The sequence below is a fragment of the Crocodylus siamensis genome, chromosome 3 (assembly GCF_052110815.1).
Source record: "Crocodylus siamensis isolate JL-2025a chromosome 3, ASM5211081v1, whole genome shotgun sequence".
NCBI lineage: Eukaryota > Metazoa > Chordata > Crocodylia > Crocodylidae > Crocodylus > Crocodylus siamensis.
In genome coordinates, this window is record NC_143397.1 from 142,053,905 (window position 1) to 142,066,634 (window position 12,730).

At 43.3% G+C, this 12,730-nt stretch overlaps 1 protein-coding gene across 2 annotated transcripts in view; it reads right to left on the reverse strand.

Annotated features, from left to right (window-relative positions):
• Window positions 1-12,730, reverse strand: part of EXOC2 (exocyst complex component 2) — a 186,811-nt gene that overhangs the window by 50,618 nt on the left and 123,463 nt on the right. For both annotated transcript variants that reach the window (XM_090039380.1, XM_090039381.1), the window contains exons 22-23: window positions 11,132-11,248; window positions 3,271-3,412 (exon numbers count right to left, since the gene is read on the reverse strand). In XM_090039380.1, the coding sequence (XP_089895506.1) occupies window positions 3,271-3,412; window positions 11,132-11,248 (259 nt within the window). The remainder of the gene's footprint in view (window positions 1-3,270; window positions 3,413-11,131; window positions 11,249-12,730) is intronic.

Here is a 12,730-nt window from a genome sequence, read left to right on the forward strand (position 1 = left end):
TTTCCTCTGACTCATCAGCTGCTCTGCTCTCTACTCCTTGCCCTGTGCTTCCTGCCTGATCCATGGATCTGCTTTCTGGCTCTTGTCCAATTTTCTGCTCCCTGCCCTATCTGCCACTTTGCTGCCTGTCCCCTTCCTGGTTTGCAGTGCCACATGGAAAGTATCTGTTCCACTTGTGGCATGCGTGCCACAAATTGACCACCACTACTCTAAGGCACAGCACTACCAGTTTCTAAATGAAATGGCTTTACTTTCTCACACACACACTCCCTCTCACCCCCCCCCCCCCGCTTAATATTATATTTTCCCTTAATCTTGTTCTTGGAAACAGTTGAACCATTTTTGTCAAAACTTTTGAAAGAAAGTGAGATTCAGAAACAGTGAACAGAAGATTTCAGCCCAAATGGCTAGTTTGGATGCTATAAACAACTTGGAACAGTTATCATCACAAGTCAGGAGTGTGAAATTCATTCAGCCCCACAGGCCAGATGAGGGGTGTGAGGCCAGTCTGTGGGCCAGATTGGACGCAGAGACTAGCCCCACACACCAAAGCCAGTGCTGCTCTGATGTGAATATCTCATGCAGTGCACATCCCAAACCAGCCCTGTTCACAGCACGTGCTGTTTCTGCTCTGGGGTTTACATGCAGAACCAGAACAGGGTACATGCTCCATGATGTGATCACACTGAACTGGCTCTGTATGCAGCAAGCTCACATGGCTAGTCTGGTAGGGCTCCACATGCAGCATGGTCTCTGTATTGGTCCCCAGTGTCACATGAAGCAGGTGTACCCAGTCCAGCCTTATGTACCACATGCAGCATGCCCCAGTCCTGGTCTGGGGCTTATGCTGCACACCAAGTCAGTCCAAGACTCATGAAACCATACTGTAGGGCTCCAAGGCAATATCTTTGATACCTCTGCCATAAGTCTTGAATAAATATCAAAGGTGTTACTAGTTCCACACTAATTTTATGGAGAACTGAGTATATTGAAATAAGATTTTTCTTTTTCCAATCACAAGCTGAGGCAAAAAAGTTGAAATCTATCCAGTTAACTTGAATCAAGTTTAAGAATCTGCAACTGCAAGATTACTCTTGAGCAGACATTAATTTCAACTAAAAATAATATTAAGGTACATTCCACACATCCATTTCTCACATGAATCACTTGTACTTTTAATGAATCGGTATAATTTATTTTAATCAAGCATGCCTTTTTTAAGTTGAATGTCTGGAGATGAACTGGACGTGATAAAAGGAAAAATGGTTAGACTTACCAAATAATACTACTACAAATATCTGCTCTCCTATCTGATATCCAGAAGACTTTTGTTTTCTCATAGTTGAGAATTGTAGTACTCGTTAAAAAAAATCCACTATTTGACTGAAAATATACAGTATATGCTAGCTGGAGGATTTTTCTATGTGAGCGGCATGTACAATCAAGTGTTCATGCACTCTGCTATGGGCAGCTTCTCATTTGTTGTCCATTTATTCTGTGGTATTTTGACCATCTCACCCAAGAGTAGTTTTCCAGGTCAGCTACAGGTTTACCCTCTAGGCCTGAAACACGTAAGAGTGATGGATGTTTTAAGCAGGCACAAATCCAGTGAAGTCAGCTGAACCTTCACTGAGCTAGACTTTACTAGCACAAAGATAAAGACTTTATACCAGCAGAAAGACACAACAGCACAACAGGACTTCATGAAAAATCATGAGTCTTACTCAGAGACGGGAGGGCCAACTGACTGAGTATCCATTAAACCAGTTAATTTATAAGTCAGTGATCCAGCTAAAAGAAAAAAAAAATATTGTTGACTGCAACATGAGCTCAGTCAGCTAGGTCACCAGGTATTAGTCAGAGTAAGCATGAAGTACATGATCACAATCCATCCCATTATTGGGTTATGGCACCACTTATTTTTCTTCATCTCCAGGTTGGAGTAACACAAGGAAAAACATATTCCAAGACTGATCAGTCAGAATCACACATTTTTAAAGTAAATCTGAACTTGTAAGCACCCTATCCGAGTTATTTCTGCCATAAACTATACTAGAGTACAAAAGTACCAAAAAGGGCAAAGAAGATTGCATGTCAGAAATACAATGTTTTAAATACAAAACTATATAAAATACTACCTAAAATACTCAACTAGTAAAGAGTCCAAATTGTGCTGCTCTCAGTTGCTTATTTACTGAAAAAGCCCTAAATGGTCACTATTTAAGCTGGATCAGAGTATACCTTTACTCCTAGTTTCTATTATATATTGGTCAAGATTAGAAAGACTACTAGTTTAGGTGTGCCTCAATTTTGGGAGCAGTCCAGGTGAACTTTGAAAGAACCTGGTTAACACCTGTAGTGCTTAACACCTACATTCTGAAAATCAGGCTCCGTTAGGTATTCTCAAAGTGAAACAACCCTAAAACTGAACCACCTCAAACAACTAGTAACTTATGAAAAACTTGACCATTATAAATAACTGAATGTATGCAATAACAATGTTGAGGTGGCATGGCTGCCATGATGGTCCAGGAAATATGGGAGAGGCAAGAACTTTTGTGGGCGTTATCTTTTATTGGACCAATTGCATGGCTGGGTGGTCATAGGAAAGTGTCTGGGTATCACAGTAACCTTCCTCAGGCTTCTCAAGATAGAAGCAGACACAGCAGAGCTAAGTAGCAAACGGAACAAAAACATGTATAAAAGAGTATTCAGGTAGGCTGTTATCACCTGTGAAGTGAAGAGGTTAATGAGTGTCATGTATTTATGATAGTGATTCTTCTGCGTCTTGATGTACACCTTGCTGAACTACTGTTACAATGCTACACCCACACTTTTCTCCTGTCTTTCTTTCCTACTCTTTTTAAAAAAAACAAACTAATTTTCACCTCTTCAGAACTGTGATTAAATCTATTACAAAAGTGACTAGGTTCTTCACAAAAGATTCCCCCCAAAAATCCCAATGAATTTCATGAGAAAATGAAAAAAGATGTCTTTCATAATCATTCTATTGTAGATGAGCAATGAGGCAAAATAATCATGAAAAACACGCATTAAAGATATTATCACTGATAAAAATGCTATAATCATTTGGGGGAGTAAGATTAAAGTAAAAGCCACTGTGGGGGAGGGGAGAAAGAAACAACTTTAAATGAAATCTTGTCAAAAACTAAGCAAAAGCAAAGAAAAAAAATGTTTGTATGCTACTTTTTAAAATCTTAACTCATATATCTCAGAGACCATTATTCCAGGATTATTACATATGTTTACCTGTGGGAACAAGACAATCTTTCCAATCAAAGTATCCAGCATAGATACCAGGTTCTAATGAACCTACAATAGGATCTGCCTTTGCTTCAATGTAAATTTCAAAAAGTCTTTGATCCAGCTCCTTTAAGGACTCCATACTTATCTAAAAGCAAAACAAAAACAAAAGGACACACACATCAATTAATTATATATAAAACAAAACATGAAACCACCATCACCTTAATATTATTGATAATTTTAAAAATCCTACTGAAAATGATGGGTACATTTTGTTAAAGGCATTCATGTTAGTAAGTAATAGCTTACCAGACTCAAAGGCAAAACTTTTTACATCACTTTTTCTTCACTCGTGGGGTCACAGTTCAAGGGCTTCTAGAATCAGAACGGTTCATACAAGGGGAAAAGGCAGAAATCAAGGCCACAAAGGAGCTCAGAAGCAAAACATGACCACTTTCCTAACTTCTCCTTATAGAGGATCATGAGAAAGAAGCCCCAACTCTGCAGGCCACTAAATGCTCATTCATGATGCTTCCATACTATTTTCTCTTCTGAAATGGCATATGGGAAGGCCTGTGTACAGGTGTTGATTGGTTTCTGGGCAGGCAGGCTCAGCTGCCAACAGCTCATGTAGAAAGGAATAGAATGCCCTCTGATCTTAGCAGGGTCCTGAACACATAACTCAACAGGGTTGTGTGTAGGGCTGTGCGAAACGGGCCCCGTTTGATTCGGATTTGGCTTGAATTGGGGACAGTGATTCGATCTGTAGATTCGGATCGCTGTCCCTGATTCGATTTGGCCAAATCCAGATCTGATGATTCAATGCTGATTCGGTGAATCAGCAATTTGGACACAGGCACAGCTTTAAAAGTTTTTTTCTATATAACTTGAGGTAGCAGGTGCGACTTGTGATCACTGCAGTGCTGGGGCAGATGAAGCATCTCACACAGGAGCATGGGCGGCTCTCCAGTGTGCTTGGCAGTAAACCTGGAAGTGGACCAGAAGTATTTCCAGTCCACTTCTGGGTCTGACAGGGAATGCGCTGGGGGCCTTCCTTGGCTCAACAATTGGCCACAGGGGGACCCCAGGTGCCCCCCCTGGACCTAGAAAGCACCAGCTGCTGAGCTGGGGAGACATGGGCGGGGGGGGGAAGGGCACCCTGTGTGCTGTCCGGTGGACCCAGAAATGCTTCTGGTCCACTTCCAGGTCTGCTGCCAAGTGCACCGGGAGCTGCCCGTACTTCTGTGGGACACTGTATCTGTCCCAGCACCAGAGCGTTCAGAGCCCCTGCTACCTAAAGTTATGTAGATAAAACATTTAAAGCTGTACCTACGTCCGAATCGCTAAATCTGTCCAAATCGTTTTGGAGAGATTAAGGGGTCCTCTGATTCGTTTCAGATTCAGAGATTCAGCCATTGAATCAGGTCAAATCTCCGCTGAATTGAATCAGGGACTGAAGCTTCACACAGCCCTAGTTGTGAGGCTATAGGGTCTTTTGTTCTGCACACTTTTTCTGTAGGCTGAAAAAGAACTGGGTCGCAACATCAACCTGTGTGAGTTCTTGGAAATGGTCTTGAATTTTTACACCCCAGATCCCACCCTCTACCAGTTCTCTTAAGCAGTTTTTCTGAAGCCTGAGGCTCTTGTACAGCCTGTGGTCATTATTGACATCCTTGAGGGCAGACTCAAGTTCCTTGATGTCTTTTTTGACTTGCATGCTGCTGCTTAAGAAGGGAAACCACAGTAACATTAAAAACAGGTGACTGGCATCATCCCTGTCTACCAGTTACACAATCTTGACCAAAACCCTGGCCAGGCAGTTCAACATATTTGAGACTGCTGCCGCAGGCCCCAAACAGAGCTACTGTGTACCAAGCAGGACCATCTAGCACAACCTGTTTCTGCTGAGCGACCTGCTGGTGGCTGCAGAACTCTTTCACCTGAACATTGGCCCTGTCTCTCTGAATCAAAAAAAGGCCTGTGATCAGGTCAACCATGACTTATTTTGGACTCTGGAAGCCTTTGGTTTTGGGTCCGTCTTCACCTCAACCACCTTGCTTCTAGTTCTAGACCGTTCTAGTTTCCTAATGGTGACCAGTGAACTATGTGTCTTGTTCCCAGGATTTAGGGCATCTAGCAGGGCTACTTTCTCTCTGGAATGCTCTTTGCTTTAACTATTGAGTGACACTGCTCCATGCTCTGTGGCACTGCCTGATAGGCCTGGCCTTCCCATCAGCTGCAGCCCCAGCCACTGTACCCCCACCTAAGAAAAAAGAGTATGCAGATGACGTGATTGCTTTTGTTAGCAGCGAAGTTAACATCCAGTCTGTGCTGGAGTGTCAGTGGGCTAATGACCAGACCACACTTCCTCAGTCCGTATCAACTGGACCAAAAGCAACATGTTTCTGTTGGGGATCTGGGCCAAGACTCAACCTCCAGACCTGCATGGAGGTCTGTCCTGTTGCTGCAACACATCTTCAAAGCCCTAGGCCCATCATCCTATCTAGCCAAGAACTAGGAAGGCCACACTGAGGAGGCTGAGGTGTGACTATACCACTGGTACCTATGCAGTCTCTCTTACCATGGCCAGGTCCTGGCCATCAACAACCTCCCAACTACTACTCTGTAGCACACGTGTGCCACCCTGTACCCAAACAATGGCCCTGCTCCAAAGACTTCAGAAGCTCCTCGCAGTTCTTCTGGAATGAATACCACTGGCTCAGGCAGGCTGCCTGCCCCCCAATAAGGGGGTGGTCAGGGTATAACTTGGCAAGGAAGGTGGCTGCCTTCTGCCTACAAGCTTCAGTACCTGCTTTTTGCTGGTGAGACCCACCCCTGGTAATGTCTGGCTTCACTTTCCTGCATCAAGTGGGGTGTCTCAACCTTGACTGGGAACCTTTACTGTTGGATCCTGATGGTCCTAGGATGCCAGCTGACCTTCTACTGCAGCCTTGCCCTGGCCTGGCAGGCCTACCTCTGACTGAGACCCTAGGGCAGGCACCTGCAATTTCCAGAGATGCTGTAGGAACCCCTGGTCCATAACTTGGCCTTGCAGCAGGGGACTCTGAGCTTCACCTTGCCTTGCCTCCAGAAGCCTCATTGTTTCCTCGGTCCAGCTGCACATCATGAAGTTGACCCAACTGTTCAATGCAGCTTGGTCCACGTGGCTCTCAGCCAAAGTCCTGGCCAACCAGGTGGGCGTGCACTCTGTCCACACTGTTTCACACCTGATGGCTGAAGTGAAAGCAGCCTTCCCTGTGGATGCACTTGCTGCACCACCTCTACACATGCCAACACCTCCCCACTGGCACCTCACTAGACAGATCATCCTCTATCGCTGCCTGTTCCTCGGGATGTGGACAGCAATGAAGTGGAGGGATTAGTATTCTGCTGTCCCTTCCCATGCCCAACAAGAAGGGTGGTGGGATCTGCTCTAAGGTTTTTTTATGGGAAGGCACTGTACACCTGGACAGTCAAAGTATGTCAAGCCCATGTTCCTGCCACACACCCTGACACAATTTGCAGGCAGGACCCAGTGGCAGCAACACTGGAGCAAGCCTACCTGGCCTCATGCATCCTACACAAGCTACCCATCACAAGTGAAGTGGCAAAACATCAGCATCAGCTGCTGCATGGGGCCCTAACCACAGGTATTTCTGTCTGCCACTTAGACTGGGCATCATCAGTGGCCTGCCCTTACTGTGAGGATGAGGTGGAGGAGATTCTTTCACACCATGACTGTCCCTGGCTGCAGCCACTTTTTGTACAGCAGCCTTTTCGAATGTGGTGAACTTCAACTTCTCCAAGACTGTGTACATATTCTTTATTTTGTACCAAGAGGCCATGGGAAGTTGTGATCTGCCTGGCCTGATTTAGCAGGAAATTGGCCAAAATGGCAACTTCAGAAAACCTCAGAAATCAGTCCACAGGGGCCAGCTCCTATGATGCTCTCCAATTCTTCCGTTTCTTGGTCTGGGCACATGTCACATTTGAAGTTGGACAATTCATCTTGCAAAATGTAGAGGAGTTTGTGCTGCACTCGGCAATGGCGGGGGGGGGGAACTATGAAAGGTGAAAGAGGGATAGCTGGTTGTACATATGTACCCCATTAGGGGTTCAGGGAAGTGGGTTTCAATTTTTGGTGATATGGTGTTTTTGGCACTGATAACCATTTCATGCGGGGCCCCTGGGAGAGCCACATGCCTCTGCACTGTCATCATTTGTTTTTAATATTTATATAATAAAAGTTTTAAAAAGTCTCTTCCTATATCCCTGGTCACTCCTAAAGCACTCCACCTACAAATGACTGGATCCTCAGAAAAGCTGGTGAGCAATGGGAGGAATACAGTTCTCAAGTTGGGATAGGGAGAGAGAATTCTGAGGGAAGACTGCAGACATGGAGAAAAGGTGCTGTATTATTGGAGACATGGATGCTGCCAGAACATGCTAATGCCTTCTCTCCTTTCCATCTTCACCGAGTCTCCTAAGAACAGCTGGAAGAGAGTTCTGCTGCTGAGAATCAAAACAAAAAACACCTTCAAAACCCACCCAAAGATCTAATGATCTGCAGGAAAAATCAAGTTGGCAGAAAATTAGGTCTCCTTTTTCCTTCCATGGATACAATCCTTCACTTCCTCTGGAACTTCTCAGATCTGAAAGAAGAAGGAACCTCCTTCTCTTGTGAACTACTGAAGTATAACTAAGCCTATTCCCCTTCCTTTCTAATCTGGCTGACAAGTCCTAGAAGCAATGGGCTGGGAGCCTCTCTCCTAAGCCCATCAAATGGCACATCACGCACTCCCCTTTCTTTTCCACGTACAGATAAACCTGCCAATGCCTGGATACATTTTGAACTTGACCCTGACAGGGGGCAGTTAAGATTTGTAATTTCTTGAGTATGAACCATCATCTACTAATCATGTTCCAAATTAAAAAATGAAGACAATTTAGACATTGAACTCTACAGAGTAAGATTAAGATTTCTCTCAATTTGTGGTGATGGCAGTCCCCACCCCCATTGCAAACCTCAAATTCAGTTCATGTTGTATAGAAAAACTATACCATGCCCTCAAAGTTGAAGCTAGTGAGAGGCTAATTTGGAGTTTCTAACTGAAACTCAATTGCAACTGCTCCGATTCACTCTGTTGAACTGCTTTGCCGTGAACTAATTGAATTCGTTGTGCCACTTACTTGTGCCCTCATCTTTCTTCTGCAATCATTAACACACATTATTAACAGATTCTATATAATATCCATTTCTGTTCTTTCCCATATTCAATATTGTTTGTGTTTAAAAGACAGGATTTCTGACAAGTGTTTAATGTAAGTTGTACCGCCATTCAACTAGCAGCAGCAATTTACCTGTTCTTCTAGCTACTTTGAAAAATATAGAACACTCAAATCAACATATTTCTGAGATGGGGAAAAAGTGAGTGCATGTAGTAAATTCCATTGTGCATAGCTATTTTCCTGACATATTGATAAGATACAGATTTGGACAAATCAGCTTTGGAAGATTCAGTGCTGATTCAGAGAAATTAGGTGATTCAGATCAGCTGGGAAAAGCTTCAGAAGCCCCTATGGCTGCCCTGCCCAATGCCATCCCCTGCCTGGCCACGGCCTCCCGGCACTTTAAAAAAAAAAAGCCCTGCACTCACCCGCTGCAGGAGTGGCAACTGGGACCTGTAAGGGCTCATGGCAGAGCCCTGCCGTACAGTGCGAGGCAGTGGGGGGCAGAGGTGATCACCCCCTGCCTGGCACCCGCACAACAGCTGCCCTATGGCATGGGCAAAATGCAGCTCAGCAGGGCGTCGTGTGCTGCCTGGGAGCTGGGGCTGACAGGTTCTGGGCTCCAGCTAACATGTGGAGTTGCCCCAGCTCCCAGGTGAATCGAGCCAAGGGCTAGGGAATCAAGCCGATTTGATTCCTCAGCCCTTGGCTCAATTCGCCTGAGAGCTGGGGCGGCTCCATGTATCAGCTGGAGCCTGGTATCGCTCACTTCCAGCTCCTAGATAGCACGCGGTGCCCTACCAAGCTGTGCTGCAGCCATGCCATGGGGCAGCTGCTGCACAGGTGTCACCCGGGGGGTGGGGGAGGAGCGATCCCCGCTGCCCTCCACTGTGAGGAAAGGCTCTGCCATGAGCCTTGAGGGCCCAGTTGCTGTTCCTGCTGCTGGTGAGTGCAGGGGTTTTTATTGCTGGTTGTTTTGTTTTTTTTGTTTTTTTGTTTTTGTTTTTTTTAAGTGCTGGGAGTCTGGGTTGGGCAGGGCAGGCATGGGGGCTTCTCCCACAGCTCCTCCAGCTGTACCTGCCTCTGCCCCGGTGTGGGGAACCAGGGGGCTTTGCCCTGCTGCCACTTGCCCAGCTGGCATGGGGGGTGGTGTGCAATGTAGGCATGGCTTACTCTGGGAGGCCGCAGGGCATAGCCTCCGTTCCCAGCACTGCTGTGCCCGCATCAGCACTGGGAGCAGGGACTCTGCCTTGACACCACTTGCCCCCTTCTGCCTGGAGCAAGCCACGCCTGCATCCCCTCTGCACCCCCCCCATTCTCAGCTGGGCAAGCGGCAGCAGGGCAGAGTCCCCACTCCTAGCACTGCCATGCCCATATCCCGTGCTGCCCCGCCCCCAAGTAACATGCCCCCCCCCCCCAGCTGGGCAGCTTATTCCAGCCCTAGCCCCAATTTCTCCCTCCCCCATGCCCCTTTGCTCCTCCCTCCCCCAACTCCAACAGACTTAGCAGCTGGTGCCAGCTGTCAGCTGCCTGTTTAGTATATGGCCAAATCCGTCAAATCTTTTTCCGAAGCTTTTCTGAATCAATTCAGATACTTCAAATCGATTTGGAGCTTTTACTTGGTCTCCCGATTCAATTCAGATTTGGAGATTCACTCCTCAAATCATGCTGAATCTCCTCCAAATTAAATCAGGTACTGAAGCTTCACATAGCCCTATGAAATATGTATATGTACCACTATTGAGTACTGTAATTTACTGTGTTAAAAGGGTTAATGTACATTTTAAATTAGTCTGCAACTTCAGTATTTCAAATTTTGTAATGCATAAGACTGTAAGATTTTAAAAATACATTATTTTGATGTGGCTGTAGAATTTAGAAAAGTCACTGTTGAACAAATACTGGATGCCTCATTTGCCTCACCATACTACCAGTTCCTAACTCAGCACATTAATGACTTTAGAATAGTTGAGCTAGAAAGGAGATCATTTTGTAAAATCATTAACACAAATCATTTCAATCCTCCTTTAAAGTGATATTCAAAGTAATTCTAACCATATTGAAACATATTACTAGGACTGCTTTGAGAATATATTCTACTGTACAAATGACAGTTTAGAAAGAAGTATTAGCTCTGTACTGGAAGACATAACCCTTTACTTCCAAACAACAAACATTTCTAGAAACAAACTAATTATATGGCCCTCAGGACTAAGTCACAACATTTCTCATAAAAAAAATGATTAATCTTTACAAAAAGGCAGGAAAATGAGACATCTATTGCCGCCCACTTTGACATTTTCGTTCTTGAAAAAAAATCCCTGAACTAGTTTATGAACAAGACCCATCAGTTGTACAGATTGCATTAAAAAAAAACTTTACTCAGAAATCTGATAAGAACTGCCAATGAAAAAACAAAAACCTAACAAGATATCACATTTTCTATACAAGTTATATAGACCACACCGAAACACATGCAAACAACTATTATTGTTTCTTTAAACTGATACCTGGAGTCCCATTCATATCTATGAGGTTCATTTAAAATTCATTTTGGGTGGCTCTTCAAACAAAAACAAATGAATAAAGATAAACTTCATACCAAGTAATATTTCATTTCAGTATTCCTACTCACTTGAGTTATTTTTTCAACTCCTTGGAAACCATGTTTCTCAAAATGTTCAGCTATATTTATGAAGGTATGACGTTCCAGATAACAGCAGTTACTGAGGACAATTAAAAGTCTTTGCTCCTAAAGCAAGAGGTGTTTTTTAAACAAGGAAAAACAATATTAATTAAAAGGAATGAATCTGAATAATCATGCTCCTCAATTCATAGTTAGAGAACAAAAAATGCATTTGTTCACATGAATGATGGCCGAGATAAAAATGCTGTTAAATTATTTGATTTCATGCTACTAACAAATATTTTGAAAACAAAATTCTAAGAACTTAGTTAGGCTAGCTATAGTGATTTGGTAAGTACACCTTCCCTTCTTACAGGCTCCCGTGTCTGAAACGTTGACTGGAATTATTGACTAATACAGTGCTGTGGTGAAGGACCCCACTACAAAAAATAAAGCCTGGACACTGTTCCAAGAAACTGTTTCTGCCTCTTTTTTTTTTTTTTTTTTCCTAGAAAAGCATTAAAAAAAAGTATGACCACTGCAAAATAGAACCCAAGCTAGCCTTCATTTTCATGTGACACTGACAAAAATTGGATTTTAATGCTTAAAATAGAACAGCAAAACAGGTGTTAAATCAATGCATTCCCATTTCTCAACAATGAAATAAGCCAAAGATTTACAGAGCTGGAAATTATTTCTGAAAAGAATTTGAACTACTTTATCTTGCTTTCCAATTATTTTATTTATTATAAAGCAAATGTGGCTCACAATAAGTACTGAATTAGAGGTAACTCCTCATGAATTTGGTGCAGCAACGTGGTACCCATGTGAGAGTCAAGATCCAATTTCAGAGGCAGCAACTGGGAAACAAAGCTAGGACCATTTTTGGGAGGTGTCTGCCAGAGGCTTTTTGTGCAAGTCATTTAGATTCCTCGGTTTACCCACCTGAGAAATGTGTGAAATATTCTCCAACCTCAAAAGGAAGCTCAGGATCCACATTTGCAGTACTTTTAAAATGAAAACTATTTGAGGATCGATCATCATAGTAGTAATTTATGTCTGATTAAGAATGAGATTATTCATCCTTCTAGAAGAATTCCTAACAGTATCATCTTCCAGGAAGCCACTATAACGACTAACAAAGCAAGTACACCCATTAACCTTTCCACTACGTTAGTAATTTACAATACATTGGTAACAGAATATTAAAAACAAATATGCGCAAGATACTTATTCTATTTGAAGATGGGAGATAACTGAGGCAGAGGAAGTAAAATCTTCCCTACTTGCAAAAAACAAAGGATTTTGACATTTACAGATGAAACCTGCTAAGTTCCAAGTGTGCTGTGCTGTGGAAACTGATATTCTTTCCCTAACTCTGTCTGCAGAAAAAAAATTGATGCTCAGAACTCAATGACTAAATTTGTCTGTAGAACCAATAGGCTTGGTTGTAAGTACTGAGCTGCTGGTCTTGACTTAAAAAAAACAAAAACAAAAACAACCTTTAAAAAAAAAAATTTTTCTTAAAAAAAACTTTTTTTTTTTTTTTTTAAAAGGAGTAGAAAGAGTCAAAATGTTGTAAGGAATTTGATGATATAGCAAAGTAAA